Source organism: Ranitomeya variabilis, chromosome 3, assembly GCF_051348905.1.
Source record: "Ranitomeya variabilis isolate aRanVar5 chromosome 3, aRanVar5.hap1, whole genome shotgun sequence".
NCBI classification, from domain to species: domain Eukaryota; kingdom Metazoa; phylum Chordata; class Amphibia; order Anura; family Dendrobatidae; genus Ranitomeya; species Ranitomeya variabilis.
The window spans coordinates 548,552,486-548,579,114 of record NC_135234.1 but is presented as its reverse complement, the minus strand read 5'-3'; the positions used below and the strand labels follow the sequence as shown (position 1 = coordinate 548,579,114).

The window sequence follows — 26,629 nt, the reverse complement described above, 5'->3', positions numbered from 1 at the left end:
AAAAAATCAACAATATCCCATACCTTCCGTCGTTCAGTCTTGTCCCATGCTGTAAATCCATCTGAAGGGGTTATATAATTTTACAAGCAGGAGCTCTGCTAATGCAGATGTGCTCCTGGCTGTAAAATCTGGGGAATGAATGGAAAGCAGGGGAACGTAGGTCCCTAGACTTGCGGTGCTGCGCCCCCTGCTGGCATAACCTCAGATGAACTCGAGCGTGGGAATTTTTCTGATTATTTTCTCACGCTCGAGTTCAATGCGTATTTTCTGCGCCTCTCATACGTCCGTAAAACTCGCTAGTGTGACGCCGGCTTAACCCTTCACAGCCAGCCATTTCCTTTTGTAGTAAATTAACCCTTCACAATCAGATTCAGATATGTTCCTAACTTTTCTCTGGGCTGTAAAATACACAGGAGCATCCTATAACACTACAAAACAGATAAATAGCAAAATTCTGAATAAAGTAAAATTGTGACTCCTGTTGGGAGGTGAGGAAAATTTTCACTTGGGATGCATTACAAAATTAATATGCTGTGTTTGTACTTTGCTTTGGATACTTTGTAAGATAAATCGTTAAATTAATTAGATCACAGTATTCCATTTACCAGTGGCTTAACACAATGAAAAATCAGGCAAACTTATCTTTTCACCCTAAATCCTGACCTGGTCTTCACAGCTCCATTTCAAAGTACAAAGATCAGATTGCCAATAATACGATGCATAGTATCACATTCTCACTCCCACAGTCACAGTTGGTACCTCCCAGAGAAGGTATCTCCTCAAACATTTTACTTGATACATTTTAAATTACCGGTATATATATGAAAAAGTTTAGCTTCCCCCTTTCCTTCAAACAAACCATGAAGTATATATACATATGGATGGATACATAAAAAAAATGTACATATTCGGTATTGCTGCATGCATAATAACTAGCAAAATATAAAAATACTTGTCCCATATGGTAATGCCAAAATGGGAGGAAAAATATAAAAAGCAAGAATCAGCGCTAGTCAGTCATAACATTATCCTCTCAAAAAATGCAATAAAAAACAATGTAAAAAAAAATAAAAATCTGCATTTGTACCTCAAAATGGAATCAATATAAACATCAGTTTTGAAGTGCAAAAAACATCCCCTAATAGAGGTCCATGATTGCAAAAATAAAAAAAAATTAAAGTTTTTTCCCCCCCAAAGTTTTGCATTTTTCAACCGCTTAACATAAAAGGGGGAAAAAGTCCATGTATCGTTATTAATGGAAAATTAAATAAAAAAATATATTTCTGTTGGAATGAGGAGCAGGAAAAAATGAAACTGTATAAACTAAATATCATGCACTCCTTAAAAGGAATCAGGTTTTAGCTATGCAATCTGGCATCAGCAGGTTGGGTCAGAAACCCTGATTCCAGGGATGTATCACTTAGTTTATAAGCCTGCCCACATCACTGATAGTCAGCTTTTAGTGTATATTGTTTACTGACAGAAAGCTAATCAGTGGTGGAGGTGTGGTTGGACTACCCTACATGTGTCAAGTTGTCTAGTAGTGAATCTCTTGCTGATAAAACACTGGCTGTATTGAAACAGTAAGGGTCTCTGCTCCTACACTATGCTGCTCTCAGATTGCATATCAACGTGCTGACATTCCCTTTAAGGGGTTAAATAAATAAGGTGCTCTATCATAACAACTTTAAGGAGTTGTCCGGGTTTAAGAGCAAAGTCTACAGCCACATGAAATGACTGCAGACTTCTGAACCATGACAATGTGCAATGTGCAAAGTAATGAACATGTTCAACCACTGCATTATTCAAACCAGGACTCCAAACCCTCACTCTGGGGAACAGAAGAGTCCCAGCGGTCGCACTCTTCGCAATCTGCAGCTTATCTATCAGCTTTTAGGGTATGTTTCCATGGTCAGAAAATGCTGTGGGTTTGACGCTGCGTACATCCGCAGCATCCAGATGTTACAGCATAGTGGATGGGATTTCATGAAATCCCACCTCCACTATGCGTTCAGAGACGCAGGCGGCAGACCTGCATAAACAGACATGTGGCGCGTCTTTATAGACTGCAGCATGTCTATTTACAATGGGGAGACGCTCAGTCACCGCAGCATAAATTTCCCATAGACTATCCAACCCGCAGTGTTTACTGACTGTGGGAACATATCCCAATATATCTGCAAACAGGAAATCACTTTTTTTTCCCAGAAGCCAACTTTCAATTGCCTTTTCTTTCAAGTGACAAAAAAAATGCATGCAATGAAAAAACACATCAAAAACAAATACTGAGCCATTCTTGACCATGGAAATATACTATTTTAAATTAAGCTAATTGCGGGCAGAATTCACATTATTCACACACTCACCAGGTTAGCCATGACTATAGTGTCTACCATGACCGGATGATTCTTCATGCCCAGGGTGAACTGGAGACCTCTAGGTGGTTGTCCTGTTGTCACATCAAAACAGTGCCCCTCCAGTAACAAGAACTCCAATTCATAGTTCGCTGTAACAATCCCTTCTACCTGGAAAACACAAGTGTTCGGTCACGTGGCCTACGAGCCAGTTACTAAAAATTCTCTTTGTGAAAACCAGTGCAAAATAAGTACGAGGTTCTGTAATTAATCGGGTCACTGTCTCATTCTAGCCTGGGAAGACGAGCGTTACTGCTGTGTTATCTGCTAGGGAAGGCAACACTACTTTTTCTTTGCATAAGTTTTAGTCCTATGTGATTGTCAGCAGCAATCTACCATTCAGAGGAAGAAAGTGACAGGGGGACAAGTAGCCTGTACATGTCAGTAAAATGCATAAAGGAGAAATAAAGACAAAGACTAATCACAACAAGCTGGACAGTCAATAAGCCAGGTGAAGAGGTAACAGGCGACTTTTTATGAATAATGTCTTAAAGGTCTAGGATAAAAGTATCTTTTCTTTACAAAAAAAAAAAAAAAGTTGACCCCCCACGATGGCACTAAAAAGTGACTTTACATTTGTCATGAAAACCCTACGTGGTGCCTTCTGTCTGCCTTCACTGCAGAGACTGGCATTTCCAGGATATCTGCATCCTTCCGGCTGCTGCAGTCTATAGGACGTGTCCACAGCACAGAAGGCACGGTGCACATTTACCGCTGTGCCACAGCAGTGGGCATCTTCGATTTAGATGGGCCTGAATGCCAATTTCAGGAGGAGCGGCAAACAGAGGGAGCCAAGTAGGATGACTATAAATGACAAATATATAGTAACTCTTTGGTGCCAGGGTGGAGGAACGCTTTAACAATCTGGGCAAATCAAAAGCAAGCAATGAAATTACAGCAATGCTGGATAGAAATGCAGAGGATTTTTCAGAGATGTGTAACAGCTTCAAAGCCTGTAATTGTTGAATCGGGAAAGCTGGTGTCGATGAAGAAGAATAAGTGTGCAAGTTTAGGTAATGAGCCTGCCTGGGTTCTATTTTTAATGAAATTGACTTCAGATTATCCGAAAACCTTAACATACTGAAAAATGCAATGTTTTTCCTTCTTTTAAAAAGTGTTGTAAAAAGCATTGTAAATGCATTAATGAATAATTATTGGGCTCTGTCATGTGCACACTAAGTGCTGGCATAGCATAATTATTGGAGCTGACAACATTTCAGCTCCATTACCAGTCAGGTGAAGATATTGCTCATCTTGATACAAGGGACTAACAAAACAGGGCCTTATTCACACAGACATCATGGATCCAAGATGGACGTGAATGATCCTGTGAATAAGGGTACCGTCACACAGTACCATTTTGATCGCTACGACGGTACGATTCGTGACGTTCTAGCGATATCGTTACGATATCGCTGTGTCTGACACGCTACTGCGATCAGACATCACGCTGAGAATCGTACGTCGTAGCAGATCGTTTGGAACTTTCTTTCGTCGCTTGATCACCCGCTGACATCGCTGGATCGTTGTGTGAGACACCGATCCAGCGATGTGTTCGCTTGTAACCAGGGTAAACATCGGGTAACTAAGCGCAGGGCCGCGCTTAGTAACCCAATGTTTACCCTGGTTACCAGCGTAAACGTAAAAAAAACAAACAGTACATACTTACATTCCGGTGTCTGTCCTCCGGCGTCTCAGCTTCTCTGCACTGTGAGCGCCTGCCGGCCGAAAACGAGCACAGCGGTGACGTCACCGCTCTGCTTTCCGGCCGCTGTGCTTACACAGTGCAGAGAAGCAGAACGCCGGAGGACAGACACCGGAATGTGAGTATGTACTGTTTGTTTTTTTTACGTTTACGCTGGTAACCAGGGTAAACATCGGGTTACTAAGCGCGGCCCTGCGCTTAGTAACCCGATGTTTACCCTGGTTACCCGGGGACTTCGGCATCGCTCCAGCGCCGTGATTGCAAAGTGTGACCGCAGTCTACGACGCTGGAGCGATAATCATACGACGCTGCGACGTCACGGATCGTGCCGTCGTAGCGATGAAAATTGCACTGTGTGACGGTACCCTAAGCCATCAGGGACCAAAGATGTATGAGGTCCTTATCAGTGTGAGACCAAGGAGATAAATCTCTGTTGGATCTCCTTACTTTAACTATTAATCTCAGATTACAGTATAGAAGCCGTAAGTCATACATGCCTGTTGGTTACTTTATGATTTTGGAAAAGTCCCACATACTTCATACATTTATCACTGAAAGCACTAAGATTTAATGTAGATTTAGCATCAAATAATAATAAAAACTAACTGGCTGTTACAGTAGAGCCTAATCGCCATTACTATGTCTCCACCAGGCAGTAAGGTGGACAATGACGACTCACGTCTTGTAGATGGATGTTATCGAGATCACATGAGCTGTGCACCACTTCGACAAGCCAGCTCTCTGGGGTGTTCATGTTCAGAGTTAGCAGAGGGGACTCAGGCATATCCAGGAACTTAGCCGACGGACCCGCAGAGAGACTGTTGTTACTTAAAAATGTCAATTCTGGTTCGAGCACAAGACGATAAAAGCTGAAAAAAGAAAAACTGTATAACTCCAATGTGTTGATATGTTGCAACTAAAAAATAGATATAAAAGTTTAATTTGTAACCAGGTAAAATTAAATGAATCACATAGACTGATCATCAAGAAGCAGGGCTTAAATAAACTAATTTGCACTGCTAGAGATGTCAGGCTTTCTGTGTGTATACACGACTTGTAACCTTCACTGAGTAACCCCTGCTCTAACAATTATGCATCAATATGTCAATAACACTCCCAAACACTGCTGTTATATGTCTACTGCCTCTAGGGTGAGCGTTGGTGGTCGGCGCATTTACTCCATCCTTATTAGTTTCATGCAGTGTAAGATATGCAAACTGCCATACCCTGGCACAGAGTGACAGCTTCCACTGCCAGAATGAATTACCCTGAATTCCAGGCATGTCATCACTCAAAAGAGCTCTTCACCCTCCAAACTCCATTTAAGCTACCGTACTTATAAAAGTCCAACAGGGAATTTAGCTCTATGCAAATCATTTCACTTCCTTAATTATTCAGAAAAAGTTTGCACACTGACACTGCAGGAGCCGAGCGGATGCACACAGTGTCAGTCATCTTTCTAGCTACCTTGGCTTCAGAATAATGAAGGGTGTGACGACTGACTCCTATAAGTCAATATAACCACTGACATAAATGAGATGAATGAGAGCACACAACGCAGTGTCAATGCTGGTGGTGATTCAGTTCAGGCAGCGTACACACTGGCCAAGCCAGCGCTGTCAATCAAAGTAAGGGGAGGTGCGCTGTAGGTTGATTGAGGGGGCAGAAAGGTGCATTGAGCACTTGGCCAACCAAAGTCTTCATCGAGCACCCTCATCTGCATAAGGAATAAAACCTTTTTTTTTTTCTGAAGAACTGAGAAAGTGAAAACTATACTAATGGAATGACTTTTGCAGTGACTTATAAGACTGTATAAGTAGTTTAAGTTGACTTTTGGGTGTGACACACTCCCTTTAAATGCTATATAAACACATTTGCAATATTTTGCAAGCCATTACCATTTACTTTCATCTAAAACAGCCTATATACATCAATGAATATTATTCAACAAACAAACTACCTTAAAAACATAGCATACAAAATGCCCCATATGTCTAACAAGCATTTCTGGGAAAATTCCTGGGCCTGATGCCGAGATACAAAGCCAAATGTGTTTTTTGAGAAGGCGTGACACCAGGTTTGGAGAAGCATGGCCGCCAATGAAAATTTTCACAGGCAAACCACACTCAACATTCTCCTACATACACAAATGAAAAAAAAGAAATCATAATTTCCTTTCAATTGGGGTTAATATTTTTTACTGAATCCTTAAATCAAAGATTTTCTGTACGGCTTCTGCATTAAACTAAAAAAGACACATAAGCCAGAATCATCTTACTACCAGAAAATAACAGCCGTGGTGCACAGACTGATTTGTAAATGTCTTTTTACATGAACTTTCCATTCATTTTTGATATGCAAAATGTTTCCCAGCTAATAGATAATCTGCAGGAAATGTTGTAAAAAGGATATATGATAACAAATAACGTGCTAAGAGGAACAAACGGATACGTCTTTTTGCACTAGTCACTTGTCATATAACTAAAGACATTTAGAAATTCAGAAGCTACCTTTTCAAGGGCATTTCGGATAATTTCCCTCTGCAATTCATGAACATGGTCAGTTTCATATTCATTAGACGGCCAAGTACCTGAAAAGGAATTAAAGCATATTAGGACACATTATTATGACTGTTCAACCTCAGAATAAAAAGAATAAAGATTGCTCATCCAAAGATACAAATGCAATGCAACATTCCTAAAAAAGGATCCAAGTGAGAGCAGCAACCATAGAAATATTGTACAGTACTATGTGCGGAACATAGATTGCTCAAATGACAAACAGAACTTTAAGAAGTGCAACTTAGTCAAAGATTACTTATCCCTTTCACATTACAAAAAAAAAACACTTCTTAGCTGTAGCCTAAATATGTTCTAAATACAAGAAACTATCAGCACTATTTGTAACATGTTCTTTTATTTTGTTCGAAGTTTAAATGTAGCTGTAATTTTTTATTTTTTCAAGGAAATTTGCAAAACGTATTTTTTGAGGGACCTATTAAGCTTTGAAGTGACTTTGGGGGTCCTACATGGTGGAAACCCCCAAAAGTGATTTAAAAACAGCACACCTCAATATATTCAAAATTGCTTTCAGATAGTTCATTAACCCTTCAGGTGCTTTTCAGGAATTAATACAAAGTGACATGACAGGAATGAAGAAGTTTATTTTTACCACCTGATAGTTTTCTAACTTCTGAGTAGGCCGCTATAGCTGGAAGACGCTAAGGCCGTAATTTGTCCATGAATTGCAGACATCAGAACCATGTGATCAAGATCGCAGGGTGCTGATGGGGTTAAAGTGAGAGCCCCCACACTGTTAACCATCTAGATGCTGTAGTCATTATTGACAGCAGCATTTAAGGGGTTAAACGACTATAGTCGGTATCAACACTGATCGTGACTGATGCAGCAAATTGTCAGCTATAATGTACAGGTGACAGCTGCAGGATTGTCAACCATCGGGAGATGCTAGTCTCTTATATTTCAGGTCTGTAAAAAGACATATTGGCGGTCACTAAGGGGTTAACATCCCCGCCCAAATTGCAGATCCTGTGTTATTAGAGCTTAGCTTTGTAACAGAAGTCTAGATTTCATTTTAATCTTGCCCATGATGATAATACCTGCTGAACAGTTATTCCGACAGGACAGGACGTAGCAGCCTATCTAGAGGCACAGTAGACATAATCAAAGACTTATTTCTTGATAACCAGCCTTACAACATTTGAAAACGTATAACTTTAATGATTAAATATCCAAAGCTATATAGTACTGTATATTAACAACTCTCTTCTATAATTCTATTATCCGAAACACTCCTGCTACACGGCACAAATTGCACAAGTTTGCCTTCCTCTAGATTTACGGGCCAGCACTGTATGTATTAACTTATCCTTAACACTGATCAGACAGGTCTCAGAACACCTAGAAAAAGTTTCCAATAATAGCATTAAGAAACAGTCACTTTAAGAGCAATAATATCACACTGTGCACCTCAACCATTTTTATATCTCATAACTGTTTTAAATTACAACTTACAATTAATAAATGTGACATCTTTTGAGCTTCTCGAGATAGAGGATCAACCACAGCAACTACATCTATAAAAGGCCCTTCTTCTTGGGGTTCCACTTTGATCAGACTAGAAAAAAAACATAATGCAAAACAACTAAAATTGTAGAAAATGTTGAATTGTAAAATATGAAACTAAACAAAACATAGGGGTAACTAGATCTACCACTGCCTGAGTTACTGTAAATTAAAGAATACATCTACAACATATTGAAATATATGACGGAGAACTACCACGCTACTGTGAAAAATAGTGCCCCTAAGGTATAGAGCAGAGTGAGGCAGAAATGAATCACACGAGATTGTACTGGATATAAGCCGGTGGGCCACCAAAGGACACGGGTGTGCTCAGTAAACCTATGCCGTGGTGGATATCTCCACTAGTTAAGAAATTATTTAAGCTCTGAGTGAATAAAATTGGTAACGGATCAAGGTATTCAAAAATACCCAAAAGTATCCCCCGACTAAAAACAATGCTAAATCAGGGTTTCTAAGAACTCTGCTGTACTGTTCATCAGTTATTTTGCTTGAACCCATGTAAATAAATTGCAAATGTAAGAAGTGAGTAGTCCTTACACCGTCATCACTGATTGGCCAGCCTGAGACACCTCATTATCAGGCCGATGGTAATACTACTTGGCAAGTTATTTCATGAGGAACGCAATTATTTAATAATAAAGACATGTCAGGAAAGCAAACTGGTCCTCGTTAAATTCTTTATTTTCTTCACCGTATAAAAACAAGTAGACACGTGAATTTTTTTTATTTTTTTTATTTTTTTATTATTTATTTATTTATTTATTTATTTATACACAAGCTACAGAATATGTATATAAACACAAAACTTGGTCCAGGCATTTGCTTCGAATACCAAAACTTGTGTCTTTACGGTAGGTAAATGGAGAATGTACCTGTGTTTCTGTTTCACAAACTTCAGATCGTGTCTGGACTCTCCCTTGGGCAAAGACGAGAGAAGAGAATCCACTTTCATAACCAGGTCACTTGAAGTACTTCAAAATAAAAGAATGCATTTTTTAATATTAGGGAACCTAAAACAAATGTAAAATGCAGGACAACTATTATGATTTCAAATTATACAGGACATTATATAGCTTTAAAGGGAACCTGTCAGCAGGATTGTGCACAGTAACCTACACACAGTGTCAGGTCAGCGCCATTATACTGATTACAATGATACCGCGGTTGATGAAATCCGTCTTGTGGTTGTGGTTTAATCTTTATTTTCAGGTATCAGTTAAGCCCCCGTCTCACTAAGCGAGATCGCTAGCGAGATCGCTGCTGAGTCACAAGTTTTGTGACGCAACAGCGACCTCAGTAGCGATCTCGCTATGTGTGACACATAGCAGCGACCAGGCCCCTGCTGTGAGATCGCTGGTCGTGTCGGAATGGCCTGGACCTTTTTTTGATCGTTGAGGTCCCGCTGGGTAGCACACATCGCTGTGTTTGACACCTTACCAACGACCTCGTTGACGACTCAGACACTGAATCGTCATAATAGCTCCCATGTGACATCGTTGTACAGGTCGCTGGTGAGATGTCAAACAGTGAGATCGCAGCAGCAATCGTTGGGAAGATCTCACTGTTTGACATCTCACCAGCGACCACATAGCGACGCAACAACGATCCCTGACAGGTCGTATCGTTGTCGGGATCGCTTTAGCGTCGCTAAGTGAGACGGGGCCTTTAGGCTATGTGCACACGTAAGTCGGGTCCTCTGCGGGTTCTCCCGCAGCGGATTTGATAAATCTGCAGGGCAAACCGCTGTGGTTATCCCTGCAGATTTATCGTGGTTTGTTTTGTGGTTTCCGCTGCGGGTTTACTCCTATACTATTGATGCTGCATATGCAGCATCAATAGTAATGTTAAAAATAATTTAAAAAATGGTTTATACTCCCCCTCTGACGTCCCGATCTCCTCGGCGCTGCACGCGGCGGTCTGGTTCCAAAGATGCATGTGACCGCGACGTCACCGCAGGTCCTGCTCGCACAGCAACCCTGCGACCGGACGGCCGCGTGCAGCGCTGAGAGGTGAGTATATCATTTTTTTATTTCTTTTTTTTTTACACAAATATGGTTCCCAGGGCCTGGAGGAGAGTCTCCTCTCCTCCACCCCGGGTACCATCTGCACATGATCCGCTTACTTCCCGCATCGTGGGCACAGCCCCATGCGGGAAGTTAGCGGATCAATGCATTCCTATGTGTGCAGAATCGCAGCGATTCTGCACAAAGTAGTGACATGCTGCGGAATGTAAACCGCTGCGTTTCTGCGCGGTTTTTCCCGCAGCATGTGCACAGTGGATTGCGGTTTCCATAGGGTTTGCATGTAAATGTAAACGCAATGGAAACTGCTGCGGACCCGCAGCTGCAGAAACGCTGCGGATCCGCGGTAAAAACTGCAATGTGTGAACATGGCCTTAATGCTCGTGTCCTGGGCGGCCTGTCGGGGAGGGGGTCTTCATGTGGTGCTCTGATTAGGTATACATCTGTATGGCTTCTGACCGGTCACTGATCCCTCACTGACCTGCCCCGTTTTACATACTGAATGTAATATGTATTGAACAAAATATCACACTCAGCATTGTGCTGCAGCATGAGCGCATGTATAACATGCATTTCTTTAAAAAAAAAATGGCACCGGCCGTGCCTATACAGTAGCATCTATCGGAGATCCAATAGATGCTCACACACGCTGCTGGCGTTTTTTTTTTTTCCTCTAGCAAGATGGAATCACCAGCGTCATCTTGGTGGAGGCAAATTTTTTTTCTCTAACAAGATGTGCCGTAGCCTCCATCAAATCGCCGATAGATGCTAGTGCGCAGTCGCGGCCTGCCTGCTTAATGTGATTTTTTTTCCCCAATACATATTACATTCATTCAGTATGTAAAATAGGGGGCAGGTCAGTGAAGGATCAGTGACCGGTCAAAAGTCATCGGTATGAATGTGCAAGTAGAGCACCACATGAAGACCCCACCACCACCACCACAGGCCACCATGGAGCACAAGACGGATTTCATCAACCAAGGTATCATTTTAAATCAGTATAATGGCGCCGCCCTGACACTTTCTGTGGGTTACTGTGCACATTCCTGCTGACAGGTTCCCTTTGAGGATTTTTAGAGGGAAGCAAACAGTATTTACTTAAAGTTACAGTTAATCTGCAGAGAAATACTTCTACAAACATCAAGTTGTTTAATGGCGATAAGATCATTGTGGCTCAGTAATTGCAGCCAGGATGACGGATGTTCGAATGCGGCCAAGGACGTTTGAACTGCTTTGCTTAGGCTGCCATGGAGTATCATAGTGGATGCTGGCTCAATATAGTGCAAATCGATTTGTTCATCTGCACTGTATATTTTTTGACATGGTATTTACCTGCAGGTTAGCACTATAGGTTAAGCTATAGCTATAGGTTTAGGTGGATAACTTGTTTTCTCATTATGGGTTTTCTGATGTTGCCAATTGCTGTTTTTGTGTTGGTTATTTGCAAAAAAAGTTGTACTTTTGAATGACACCATTCATTTTACCACAATGTTCTTGAAAACGGGAAAACCAATTACAAGTATGGTGAAATTGTTAATAAAGCGCAATTCTAATAATTGCTGTTACGGTGTACATTTTGTGGTAAAAATGACCTTGCAATGTGATTCTGCTCATCAGTACAGTTAAGGCATACCAAACATGTAATTTTTTTATTATTTTAGTGGTGAAAAATAAATAAATCAGGTTAAAAATAAATTTGGGGGTTCTGTCCCCATTTTTCAAGACCCAGAACGTTTTCATTTTTCAGCTGATAGAGCTGTGTAAAGGCTTACTTTTGCAGAGAGAGACAATGTTTTTATTCATACCATTCTGATGGCTTGTTACAGCATTTTTTGTGGTATAGCAGGGACCAAAAAAAAATAATTATTTTGGCGAGTTTAAATTTTTTTCCCGTTTACCAATTGTGTCAATTTGTAGATGTTGATAAATCACACTTAATGCGGCAGCACCACGTGCATTTTTTTTATTATTTTTAATGGGGGGGGGGGTAAAAGGAGGGTAATTTGAACTTGCTTTTTTATTTTTTCCTAAGCATCTTTACTTTAGTTGTTAGTTCCCTTAGGGGGCTATAACATGCAATTGTCTCATCGTTTGTGTACATACAATAATGGCTCAGTTTTGCTGCATAAAGTGAAAATCACAGTCTTCTTTGAAGCCCGGCCACAGGCAGGGTTTTCAAGCGAGCTCCATAAATGTCAAATAAAAAGACTTCCTGCTGCCATAGTAACTCGTTGGCATCATTAGAGCACTGATCGGCACACAGAATGATGTGCGCGTTGCTAATGTCGCTGTCAAAGTTGGACAGCAGCACTTAACAGATTAAAACCTGCGATTGTTAGCGCAAGGTCCTGGCTGTAATACAGGTGAGCCCGCTCCATACACCTACTAACTACTTGTGCCGTACATATACGGCGGATGTAGGTAAGGAGTTAGATACCGTACTTGGAAATACATAAGTAGGAAAACATCCAACTCATATCCTAATTTTTGTCCTACATACAAAAGGACAGACCTGATGCATCTACATGCATCAGTTATTGAAAGGGTGGCCCAATGTGGCACATGCTTCTTTTTTAGGGCCTCAGATTTTCTAACCCCTTGAAAACCAGGTGTTCAGAATTCAGATGGATAGTCAAAGATTCCTAGCACTGTGCTGGAATATCTTGCTTACAGCCTGACGAAAAAAATGGGTACACTCAAGTGCACACCAACTGGCTACTGATCATGTCGTAGCATTAACGAATGTATAAATTCTTTATTTATATTTGTCATTTCTATATAGAATCATAATTTCACCAAATATTCTTTGCACTAATGGATGTTCTATGTTGATTTGAATTCTATGTTGGCATCACTATTATGACTAGAGTACTGTAAGGGTATTGCAATGTGGAAGATGCCACCGCTGCATAGGCAGCATGCTGGGGCAGCCGCTATCAACACTCCTTTTTGGAAATGGCTTTAGAGCTCAGAGGTTAGAAGAAAGATTTGCTACTAATGTCATTCTCTACTTTTATGAACAACTAGCCATAAATGGCTTTCAAAGCGTAGTTGGACATCTTGTAGAGGACCTATGGTAGCTTTAATCTCTTATCACTATGTCAGAGGTACAAGACAGAAAATGTTCGAAATTTACCCCTGGTGGAAGCCACATTATGAAAACTAAAAATGGAATACTAATTTACAGTATTTGATGTAAAGATAACACTTCCCAATGTGCAAATACCTCCCCCAGACAAGTTCTGTACTTGCAGTGAACTAGCTGGCCAGGTGGGATGACTATAGCTTATAAACCTGGAGAATTATACAGTGACATGTAAAAAGTATAGGCACCCCTGGTCTAAATTCCTGTCATTGCGAACAGTTCAAGTTGAAGATTAAATGATCTCTAAAAGGCCTAAAGTTAAAGATGAAATATTTCCTTTGTATTTTAGGCTAAAAATATACATATATTTTCATGTTTTACATTTTTTAAATTACCGTATTTTCCGGCGTATAAGACGACAGGGCGTATAAGACGACCCCCCAACTTTTCCAGTTAAAATATATAATCTTCTTAAAAGTCGGGGGTCTTCTTATATGCCATGTGTCGTCTTATAGGGCCGGTGAATAATGTGCCTTTGGGGGGGGGGGGGGGGGGGGAAGTGGTCCCGATGACGAAGTGAGGGGGCGTCTCACAGCAAAGTGTGAGTGGAGTATCCCCCTATTACCTCATTGTAGCAGCGTGGGGTCTCTGTGCTGGGGAGCGGCGGCGGCTGCTCCTCTTTGTGCCGCGTGGGTGCTGTGCTGTGGGGCGGCTCCTCTTCGTGCAGCGTCGGGCCTCTGTGCAGTGGGGCGCCGCCGCCGCATCTTAGTGCAGAGTCGGGGCTCCTCCGGCATCTCCTCAAAGCCCGGAGGCACCGGCAGCTCCATTGCTGCGATGCGGTGGCCTCCGGGAAAATGGCCGCTGGGGGCGGCGCATGCTCAGATTCAGATCTCATCCCGAGATCTCGGGAGACGAGATCTGAATCTGACCATGCGCCGCCCCCAGCGGCCATTTTCCCGGAGGCCACCGCATCGCAGCAATGGAGCTGCCGGTGCCTCCGGGCTTTGAGGAGATGCCAGAGGAGCCCCGACTCTGCACTAAGATACGCCGCCGCCACCCCACAGCACAGAGGCCCGACGCTGAACAAAGATACGCCGCCCCACAGCACAGCACCCACGCGGCACAAAGAGGAGCAGTTGCCGCCGCTCCCCAGCACAGAGACCCCACGCTGCTACAATGAGGTAGTAGGGGGATACTCCACTCACACTTTCCTGTGAGACGCCCCCTCTCTTTGTCATCGGGACCACTCCCCCCACCCACCATATACACATAGGTCTGTACCCGGCGTACAAGACGACACCCGGCGTATAAGACGACCCCTGACTTTTAAGAAGATTTTCAGGGGTTAAAAAGTCGTCTTATACGCCGGAAAATACAGTACAAAAAAAATAGGCTGATGGAAAAGTTTTGGCACCATTGAAGATTTGTGCGCTCAGATAACTTTGAACAAGGTTTCAGACTTTAATTAGCCTATTTGGATTATGGCTTGTTTGTGATTATTGCTCGCAAAAGCCTGGTGATGCAAATTTCTAAGCTTTATAAAAACCCAGCATCCCCTAACCTTGTGCCAAAACACAGCAGCCATGGGTTCTTCTAAACAGCTACTTAACCCTCTGAAAATGAAAATAGTGGAGGCCCACAAAGCAGAACTCTATAAAAAGATAGAAAAGTGTTTCCAATTTGCAATTTCCTCAGTAAGAAATGTAATTAAAAAGTGGCAGTTATATATTAGAGCGTGGGAGGCGGAAATGGGATGCACATTTACTGAGAGGGAAATCACATCGGCATACCGCTGCGCTCATGGGATGTCTCCGGCCAGCCATGCCCAAGAGAAGAATTTCAAAATTCTTACTAGATGGTACCAATATCCTGTGAGGTTGCATGCCATATTCCCCTCGGTGGCGGATGGGTGCTGGCGCTGTGGGAACGCAAGGGGAACTTTGTTCCATATTTGGTGGCAGTGTCCAGGGATAAAGAGTTTCTGGGGAGAAGTATTCTCGACTTACAATAAAATATCAGGAGAGGATATAAATCTTACTCCGCACATGGCCATCTTGTCCATGCTACTGGGACCAATAGCCAAACAAAAAAGTAGTCTCCTGAGGTTTTGCTTGACAGCAGCCCGTATGATTATACCTAGACATTGGCGTACAACAAAAATTCCATCCATGATTGAGTGGTTAACAGAATTCTCACATATCCACCATATGGAGGAATTGTTTGCACAGGCTTTGGGTGATAACTCGAGGTACTTGCGGACATGGCAACCCTGGATTTTATTTAGGGACTCTGGGAGTTTCGGGGCTCTCATGGAAAAATGGGAGGTACTTTCCCAGCAGTGAGGTTTCTCCTCAGCTTTCCTGGGCTGGTTTCAGAGGGCTGCGGAGGCACGGTCCTTCCTTTCCCCTTCCCATTTTTCCTTTCTTTTTCCTCTTTTCTTCTTATCTTTCCTTTAAGTCTGATGTTATACCATAAGCAACCATAGCAGCTGTCAGGGATAAATAATGATATATTGTGTTGTGAATTCTGCTCTTGGGTTCCCTCCGGTGGTTGTTGGTGGTAATACAGTTGTCCCTGGGTTGCAATCCTGAGCAGGTGTCCCTGCTGATTGCAGCTCTCTCTGGGTATTTAGGTTTGCAGGATCCATTAGCCCTTGCCAGTTGTCCATTGTTCTTGGAGGTTTTACATCTCTGTCTGGTTCCTCCTGCCCTGCTTCCAAATCAGCCAAGATAAGTGTCTGGGTTTTGTTTCTGCAGCACACATGCTGTGTGCTTTACTATTCAGCACTATTGATTGTTTTTTCTTGTCCAGCTTAGACTGTGTTTGGATTTTTTCAGTCAAGTTGGATTCTCAGGAGATGCAGATATACATTCCATGTCTTTAGTTAGATGGTGGAATTTTTGTATTATCTGCTGTGGATATTTTTAGGGTTTTAATACTGACTGCTTAGTATTCTATCCTATCCTTTTCTATTTAGCTAGAGTGGCCTCTTTTGATAAATCCTGTTTTCTGCCTGCGTGTGTCTTTCCTCTAATACTCACAGTCAATATTTGTGGGGGGCAACCTATCCTTTGGGGTTCTGCTCTGAGGCAAGACAGAATTCCCATTTCCATCTATAGGGGTATTTAGTTCTCCGGCTGTGTCGAGGTGTCTAGGATGTGTTAGGTACACCCCACGGCTACTTCTAGTTGCGGTGTCAGTTTAGGGTTTGCGGTCAGTACAGGTTCCACCTACTCCAGAGAAAGTCTCATGCGGCTCCAAGGTCACCGGATCATAACAATATTGGGCGTATTCTATGGATAAATATAGCAATTGGAAATAGTCTTCCGCTTAGCGAAATAATTATCGAAATGGGGCAACAGGTGGTGGGCAATACGAGATGCTAAGAAAGAACAGAAGAGTTGAGCAAGGAACATATACGGCAATAACTAATAAATATGACTCTGATGATACCATATTTGTGTGAAGTAAAAAACACGTACTATTTTGAGAAGTTTTGTAACTACTTTAGTCTATATGTATGTTTGTATTTGTGATATGTTGTACTATTTTAATACTTTAATAAAAGAGATTAAACATAAAAAAGTGTCAGTTAACGAAAACAGTGGAGGTCAAGATAAGGTCTGGAAGACCAAGCAAAATTTAAGTAAGATGCTTGTAGGATTGCTAGAGAGGCAAATCAGAATTCCCTCTTGACTGCACAAGACCTTCGTGAATATTTAGCAGACTCTGGAGTTGTGGTGCATTGTTCTACTATTCAGAGACACCTGCAAAAATATGGCCTTCATGAGGAGAGTTATCAGAAGAAAACATCTCCTGCATCCTCACCATAAAATTCATCGTCAAAAGTATGCAAAAGAACATCTAAACAAGCCTGATGCATTTGGAAATAAGTCCTGTGGAACGAGGTTAAAATAGAACTCTTTTGATCAGAGGCATGTGTGGAGAAAAAAAAAAAAAGCGCACAGAATTTCAGAAAAAGTTGCCAACCATTAAGCATGGCGTGGATCAATCATGCTTTGGGGTTTTGTTGCAGCCAATGGCACAAGGAAGATTTCATGGGTGGAGAGAAGAATGGAAGCAATGAAATTTCAAGAAACTCTTGATGCAAACATAACAAAATCGGGAAAAAAAGCTGAAGTTGAAAAGAAGATGGCTTCCATAAATGGATAATGATCTTAAAGGGAACCTGTCACCCCCAAAATCAAAGGTGTGCTAAGCCCACCGGCATCAGGGGCTTATCTAGAGCATTCTGGAATGCTGTAGATAAGCCCCCGATGAATTCTGAAAGATGAGATAAAGATGTTAGATTATAATCACCTGGGCGGGCGGGCGGTCTGGGGCCTCCCATCTTCTTACGATGATGTCCTCTTCTTGTCTTCACGCTGCGGCTCCGGCGCAGGCGTACTTTGTCTGCCCTGTTGAGGACAGAGCAAAGTATTGCAGTGCGCATGTGCCGGGCCTCTCTGACCTTTCCTGCAGCGTGAAGACAAGAAGAGGACGTCATCGTAAGAAGGTGGGAGGCGCTGGACCGGATCGCGACACCCATCGGACCAGACGGCAGCGGGAACGCCCCTGGGTGAGAATAATCTAACTTCTTTTTCTCATCTTTCAGGATACATCGAGGGCTTATCTACAGCATTCCAGAATGTTCTATATAAGCCCCTGATGCCGGTTTGCTTAGCTCACCTTCGATTTTGGGGGTGACAGGTTCCATTTAAACACAAGTCAAAATCCACAATAGACTGCTTCAAAAGGCGCAAGCTGAAGGATTTACAATTGCCCTTACAGTCCCCTGATCTGAATATCATTGAAAATGCTACAAGGTACTAATCAGGCAGGGTGCTCAAACTTTTGATTTGGCCCATTTTCCTTTTTGTAATTTTTTAAAATGTAAAAGATGAAAATATAAGCTAGGAATTTAGCATCACCGGGCTTTTCACAACAATGATCGTAAACAAGCCATAACTAGCAAGCTAATTAAGGTCGGAAACCTGGGTCAAAGTTATCTGAGCACACAAATCTCTGAGGGTGCCCAAACTTTGGCATCAACTCATTATCCTTTTTGTAAATTTTAAAATTATAAAAATGAAAATACATTTAATTTTTTGGCCTAAAATACAAAGTAAATGTGCCATCTTTAACTTTAGGCCTTTTAGAGAGGCTTAGCTTAACTGTTCACAATAACAGTAATATTGACCAGGGGTGCCCAAACTTTTACCTACACTGTACATGTAGCTATGACTAAGAGGGACCACAATTCACATTAAGTAAAAGTAAAGAAAAGAATTTGCAAAGTTCTTCATCTTTGATGCTGATTATATTTTTACACTTTTCAAATTTTCTTACATGAACACTTTACCACTGGTAGATGACCTGGTAAAATGTAACACATTCTATTTTTCTTCTAATTTCAGACAGCTTCCCTGCTCATTCGCCCCCTCTAATTTGCAAAATCCAATCTGCAGCTTTCTTATTACTGCTTCTTAACCATTTTAGTTGTCATTCCCCACATATAATGACTTTGCTCAAGAAATCACGTCTTGCAAGTGGCATTAGCATTTTTAGGTACACTAATTGGAATAGTTCGCTATGGTGTCCGAGAGACTCCGGGAACTGTTTTTGTCTTTTTAATCAGTCCTCTGCTTATCACCCCAATGTAAAGTTGACACTTTAAAAATCACAGAAAGTACATCATGTTTAGTTTGAAATTATTTAAGGTATAGGAACTCTTAAAACTCCTAAAAATTATGCTCTTTTTCAATATGAAAATATCCCTAATAATATTTCTACATGTAGTAATCCGTACATGTGAATTAGTCTTAAAATGATACAAAAAGTCTATCAAGTATTTAAATTGTGGTATTGAAGTAATGACACAACATCCACTAAGACGACTTTTTGGGGACTGCTTGAGGTTTGGCAAAACTGGACAATGCACACTTGTCTGACAGATTTCACTGCAATTAAGAATTGCTCAAACTCTCATGGCAATGATGAGAGACAGAGAGGAAAACCTTTAATCAGCCAAGCCCCCTCACTCCCACCTATGTAATTAAGTCATCAATAGCAGACAAACGTCTTTGGGGGTTGCACTGTGAATTTGAGGGATGATAGTAAATGTGCCATCTTTAACTTTAGGCCTTTTAGAGAGGCTTAACTTAACTGTTCACAATAACAGTAATATTGACCAGGGGTGCCCAAACTTTTACCTGCCACTGTACATGTAGCTATGACTAAGAGGGACCACAATTCACATTAAGGAAAAGTAAAGAAAAGAATTTGCAAAGTTGTTAATCTTTGATGCGGATTATATTTTTATACGTTTCAAATTTTCTTACATGAACACTTTACCACTGGTAGATGACCTGGTAAAATGTAACACATTCTATTTTTCACAGCACACGCTGTATATTGGAAGCTATGTGGAGGCTCGTGCTGTATACAGGAGGCTATGTGGGGGCTCATGCTGAATGTACAAGGCTATACGGGGGCTCATACGGAATGTAGGAGGCCATGTGGGGGCTCATACTGAATGTAGGAGACTATGTGGGGGCTCATGCTGATGTAGAAGGCTATATGGGGGCTCATACTGAATGTAGGAGGCTGTGTGTGGGCTCATATTGAATGTAGGAAGAGGCTATGTGGGGGCTCATAATGAATGTAGGAAGAAGCTATATTGGGGCTCATACTGAACCTAGGTGGTTATATAGGGGCTCATACTGAATATAGGAGGTTATATGGTGGCTCACAGTGAATACAGGAGGCTATGTGAGGGCTCATAGTAAATATAAAAGGCTATGTTGGGGCTCATACTGTGTATAGAGAGCCTATGTGGGGTCTCATTGTATATAGGGGCTATGTATATAGGGAGAGCTGTGCGCGAGCTAATACGTTATTTTAAAGGGATGTCAGCATACTTAATTCTGCTCAATAATAAGTGATACAATTAATATTAATATAAATATGTTAATATTAATACTGAGCAGAATTAATTTCAGCCTATTGGTTCAGCCCTTCTCAACAGCCACCATCTCTCATGTGGCCCCTCGGGAAAATTAATTGCCAACCTCTAGGTTAAAGGGTATATACAGTTACATCCAGAAATACAGTGACACACATTTTCACATTTTAGTTGCTTAACAAAACATATTTAAATTGTTGCAATTCGTAAATGTTTAACAGGACAGTTTTGTTTAACCCCTTTAATTTATCCTGATAGTATACAATTCAATTGCGTCTCAGATGTTATATTTAAAAAAAAAAAGTGGCATGTGGAGCTCAAATCACGACTATTCGTCCACTGTCCTAATATTTCTGGACCTAAGTGTAGTGCCAACATACAGTGGGTGAAATAAGTTTTGACCACGTCGCCTATTTTCTAGGTAAATATATTTCTACAGGTCTTAATGACATGAAATTCTCATCAGATGTCAGTAAAAACCCATCCAATCCATACAAGCAAAGAGTTGAAACCACAGATGTCCATAAATTAATTTATGTATAATAATGAGAAATGACTCAGGGAAAAAAATATTGAACACGCTTACTGAAATGTAATACTTTGTACAAAAGCCTTTGTTGGTGATGACAGCTGATCGTTATAGTTCTAACAATTAAACCAAAAATTATCCTACCGTTTTGATGGTGCTGCTATCTTTTTCACAAGGTTTTTAATCTTCTCTGCTGAAGTCGTGTACGTAATCTTCTCCAATAAATGAAAGTCTTCTTCATCAAAGTCCTTTAAATTAACATTTTGGAGTATCTGAAATCAAAATCCAAAGCAAAATCACTGGCCAAGAACCATCAATGAAATACTTCAATATCTTTTACTCCCTTTTCCAACATTTAGAGTTTGATAATTGAAACTTTTAGAGCAGAGACTCAAATCTAGAAAGTAAAGAACCATCCAGATAAGTGAAAAATATTCTCGCGCTATTTAAAGCTTGATGTTCAATGAATACAATCTTTACAATGAGTTACCTGAAGTCAATGTACATAAAAGATCAGACAGCAGCTATAAAAAGAATGTATCGTAGTACACTTATGCGATATGCTCATAATAACTGAATGTGTGAATACTGGACTTAATCCATGCTTAAAGGGAAACCGTCACCCCGTTTTTTCGATATGAGATAAAAATATTGTTCAATAGGGCCTGAGATCAGCTTTACATCAGTACCTTTCATATCCCCGGATTTCCCACCTTTATACACACATAAATACAGTACAGACCAAAAGTTTGGACACACCTCATTTAAAGATTTTTCTGTATTTTCAGGACTATGAATATTGTACATTCATAGTGAAGGCATCACAACTATGAATTAACACATGTGGAATTATATACTTAACAAAAAAGTGTGAAACAACTGAAATTATGTCTTATATTCTAGGTTCTTCAAAGTAGCCACCTTTTGCTTTGATGATTGCTTTGCACACTCTTGGCATTCTCTTGATGAGCTTCAAGAGGTAGTCACCGGAAATGGATTTCTCTTCACAGAATTTGTATTATGGCAAGAAAAAAGCAGCTAAGTAAAGAAAAACGAGTGGCCATCATTACTTTAAGAAATGAAGGTCAGTCAGTCCAAAAAATTGGGAAAACTTTGAAAGTGTCCCCAAGTGCAGTGGCAAAAACCATCAAGCGCTACAAAGAAACTGGCTCACATGAGGACCACCCCAGGAAAGGAAGACCAAGAGTCACCTCTGCTTCTGAGGATAGGTTTATCTGAGTCACCAGCCTTAGAAATCGCAGGTTAACAGCAGCTCAGATTAGAGACCAGGTCAATGCCACACAGAATTCTAGCAGCAGACACATCTCTACAACAACTGTTAAGAGGAGACTTTGTGCAGCAGGCCCTTCATGGTAAAAAAGCTGATGGGAAACCACTGCTAAGGACAGGCAACAAGCAGAAGAGACTTGTTTGGGCTAAAGAACACAAGGAATGGACATTAGACCAGTGGAAATCTGTGCTTTGGTCTGATGAGTCCAAATTTGAGATCTTTAGTTCCAACCACGGTGTCTTTGTGAGACGCAGAAAAGGTGAACGGATGGACTCTACATGCCTGGTTCTCACCGTGAAGCATGGAGGAGGTGGTGTGATGGTGTGGGTATGCTTTGCTGGTGACACTGTTGGGGATTTATTCAAAATTGAAGGCATACTGAACCAGCATGGCTACCACAGCATCTTGCAGCGGCATGCTATTCCATCCGGTTTGCGTTTAGTTGGACCATCATTTATTATTCAACAGGACAATGACCCCAAACACCTCCAGGCTGTGTAAGGGCTATTTGACCAAGAAGGAGAGTGATGGGGTGCTACGCCAGATGACCTGGCCTCCAGTCACCAGACCTGAACCCAATCGAGATAGATTGGGGTGAGCTGGACTGCAGAGTGAAGGCAAAAGGGCCAACAAGTGCTAAGCATCTCTGGGAACTCCTCCAAGATTGTTGGAAGACCATTCCCATTCAATTATTTCACACTTTTTTGTTAAGTATATAATTCCACATGTGTTAATTCATAGTTGTGATGCCTTCAGTATGAATGTACAATATTCATAGTCATGAAAATACAGAAAAATCTTTAAATGAGAAGGTGTGCCCAAACTTTTGGTCTGTACTGTATATATTTTTATCTATCTATATAATCGTCTAAAGGTCACTTCCGTCTGTTTGTCTGTCTGTCACGGAAATCTCGCGTCGCTAATTGGTCACGACCAATCAGCGACGGGCACAGTCTGGCCGCGAATTCGCCCCTTGCTCATCTCTGTCAGTGCCCCCTCCAGTCAGCACTCACACAGGGTTAATGGCTGCGTTACACCGCGTTATGCCGTCGTGTATCGCAGTCCGTTAATGCTGCTATTAACCCTATGTGACCATCTTTTTACTATTGATGTGCCTATGCAGCATCAATAGTAAAAAGATCTAATATTAAAAATAATAAACAAAATAAAAAATCATTATATTCTCACCTTTCGTCGCCTTTCCCGCTGCTCCTCGCGACGCTCTGGTCCACGCATTGCGGTCTCGCGAGATGATGACGTAGTGTTCTCGCGAGACCGCTACGTCATCATCTCACGAGACTGCAATGCATTCTTGGGACCGGAGCGTCGCGAGGAGCATCGGTAATTCTTTTTTTTCTTTTTTTTTTAACAGGGATATGGTGCCCACATTGCTATATAGTACGTGGGCTGTGTTAGATACTGCATGGGCTGTGTTATATACAATGTCTCTGTGCTATATACTACGTGGCTGTGGTATCTATTACGTGGCTGGGCAATATACTACATCGTTGTGCTCTATAATACGTGGCTGTGCTATATACTACATTGCTGTGCTCTATACTACATGGCCTGTGTTATATACTGCATGGGCTGTGTTATATACAGTACTACGTGGCTGTGCAATATATTACGTGGCTTTGCAATATAGTACGTGGCTGTGCATTATATTATGTGGCTGGGCAATAAACTATGTGGGCTGTGTTATATACTGTATGGGCTGTGTTATATACTGTGCAGGCTGTGTTATATACTACGTCTCTGTGCTATATACTGCGTGGCTGTGGTATATATTACGTGGCTGGGCAATATACTACATCGCTGTGCTCTGTACTACGTGGCCTGTGTTATATACTGTATGGGCTGTGCTATATACTACGTGGCTGTGCTATATATTACGTGGCTGGGCAATATTCTATGTGTCTGTGCTATATACTACGTGGGCTGTTATATACTACGTGGGCTGTGTTATTATACTACGTGGGCTGTGTTATATGCTACTTGGTATATTTCTCTGCTGTATCTGTGCATCATGAATCGTGGTATGTGTTAAAGAGGGGGGCCCACTGAGACTCTTTCACCTGAGGTCCTCAAAAACTTGGAGCAGGCCCTGGCTTCACTGATTGTTTGTGGCCAGGCGTGACCAATCAGCGACAGGCGCAATCCGGCCGCGAATTGGCACAGAATTTGAACCACGCTTCGCTAATTGGTCACACCCGGCCGGCTGAATCCGGTGTATAAACTGCATTATTCTGAAAACTTCATAAACAAACTACATACATATTCTAGAATACCCGATGCATTAGAATCGGGCCACCATATATATTGTTCCAATAAATATATTTCTTTATCTAAATAAAATAACAAAAGTGCACATATTTAGTATTGCAGCTTCCGTAACGACCCGACCTATAAAACGGTCCCACTAGTTATCCCCTTCAGTGAACACCGTAAAGAGAAAAAAAAAAAAAAAGGAGGCAAAAACCAATGCTTTGTCATCATACCGCCTAACAAAAGGTGGAATAACACACGATAAAAAAGACAGAAAAATAAACATGGTACCGCTGAAAACGTCATCTTGTCCCGCAAAAAAGGAGCTGCCATACAGAGTCATCAGGGAAAAAAATAAAAGAGTTACAGCCCTCAGAATAAAGCGATGCAAAAGTAATTATTTATTCTATAAAATAGTTTTTATTGTATAAAAGCGCCAAAACATAAAAAAAATATATAAATGAGGTATTGCTGTAATCTTACTGACCCAAAGAATAAAACTGCTTTATCAATTTTACCAAACACGGAACGGGATAAACGCCCCCCCAAAGGAAATTCATGAATTGCTGGTTTTTGATCATTCTGCCTAACAAAAATCGGAATAAAAACTGATCAAAAAATGTCATGTGCCAGAGAATGGTACCAATGAAAACATCAACTCGTCCTGCAAAAAACAAGACCTCACATGACTCTGTGGACCAAAATAAAAATATGGATAAATTAGAGCTCTCAAATTGTGGTAATGCAAAAATTTTTTTTTGCAATAAAAAGCGTCTTTTAGTGTGTGACAGCTGCCAAACATAAAAATATGCTATAAAAACCAGCTATGAATAGTAAATAAAACCCCCTTTATCACCACCTTAGTTGGGGAAAAATAATAAAATAAAAAAATGTATTTATTTCCATTTACCCATTAGGGTTAGGGTTGGGGCTAAAGTTAGGGTTGGGGCTAAAGTTAGGGCTAGAATTAGGGTTAGGGTTTGGATTACGTTTACGGTTGGGTTAGGGGTATTTCACGGTCAGAGGTGGGTTGGGATTAGGGTTAGGGGTGTGGTTAGGGTTGGGATTAGGGTTAGGGCTGTGTTAGGGTTATGGGTGTGTTGGGGTTAGGGGTTTGGTTAGGGTTGGGGTTAGGGTTGAGGGTGTGTTGGGGTTAGGGGTGTGGCTAGGGTTGGGATTAGGGGTGTGTTGGGGTTAGGGATGGAGTTAGAATTGGGGGGTTTCCACTGTTTAAGCACATCAAGCTTTGCAAACACAACATGATGTCCAATCTCAATTCCATTGAATTCTGCGTTGAAAAAGTAAAACGGTGCTCCTTCCCTTCTGAGCTATGCCGTGCGCCCAAACAGTGGTTTACCCCTACATATGGGGTATCAGCGTACTCAGGACAACTTTTACGGTCTAATTTCTCCTGTTACCCTTGGGAAAATAAAAATTTGGGGGCTAAAAATCATTTTTGTGGGAAAAATTTTTCATTTTCATGGCTCTGCATTATAAACGTGATGCCCACAGACCATTCCATCAAAGTCTGCATTCCAAAATGCCACTTCTTCCCTTCCGAGCCTCGATGTGTGCCCAAACAGTAGTTCTCTCCCACATATGGGGTATCAGCGTACTCAGGTCAAATTGGACAACAACTTTTGGGGTCCAATTTCTCCTGTTACCCTTGGAAAATACAAAACTGGGGGCTAAAAAATCATTTTTGTGGAAAAAAAAGATTTTTTTTGTTTTCACAGCTCTGCGTTATAAACTTTAGTGAAACACTTGGGGGTGCAAAGTTCTCACAACACATCTAGATAAGTTCTTTAGGTACTTTCCAAAATGGGGTCACTTGTGAGGGATTTCCACTGTATAGGCACATCAGGGGCTCTCCAAATGTAACATGGCGTCTGATCTCAATTCCAGCCAATTCTGCGTTGAAAAAGTCAAATGGTGCTCCTTCCAATCCAAGCTCTGCCTTGCGCCCAAACAGTGGTTTATCCCCACATATTGGGTATCGGCGTACTTAGGACAAATTGCACAACAACTTTTGGGGTCAAATTTCTCCTGTTACCCCTGGGAAAATAAAAAATTGGGGGCGAAAAGATCATTTTTGTGAAAAAAAATATGATTTTTTATTTTTACGGCTCTACATTATAAACTTCTGTGAAGCACCTAGGGGTTCAAAGTGCTCACCACACATCTAGATAAGTTCCTTAGGGGGTCTACTTTCCCAAATGGTATTACTTGTGGGGATTTTCCTCTCT

General features: G+C 41.3%; 1 protein-coding gene across 1 annotated transcript in view; it reads right to left on the bottom strand.

Moving 5' to 3' along the window:
- The window catches only part of UGGT2 (UDP-glucose glycoprotein glucosyltransferase 2), a 459,065-nt gene that overhangs the window by 161,265 nt on the left and 271,171 nt on the right, over window positions 1-26,629 (bottom strand). Inside the window, exons 23-28 of the mRNA XM_077297152.1 lie at window positions 20,969-21,096; window positions 9,098-9,196; window positions 8,154-8,256; window positions 6,630-6,709; window positions 4,799-4,988; window positions 2,367-2,525 (exon numbers count right to left, since the gene is read on the bottom strand). Of these exons, the coding sequence (XP_077153267.1) occupies window positions 2,367-2,525; window positions 4,799-4,988; window positions 6,630-6,709; window positions 8,154-8,256; window positions 9,098-9,196; window positions 20,969-21,096 (759 nt within the window). The remainder of the gene's footprint in view (window positions 1-2,366; window positions 2,526-4,798; window positions 4,989-6,629; window positions 6,710-8,153; window positions 8,257-9,097; window positions 9,197-20,968; window positions 21,097-26,629) is intronic.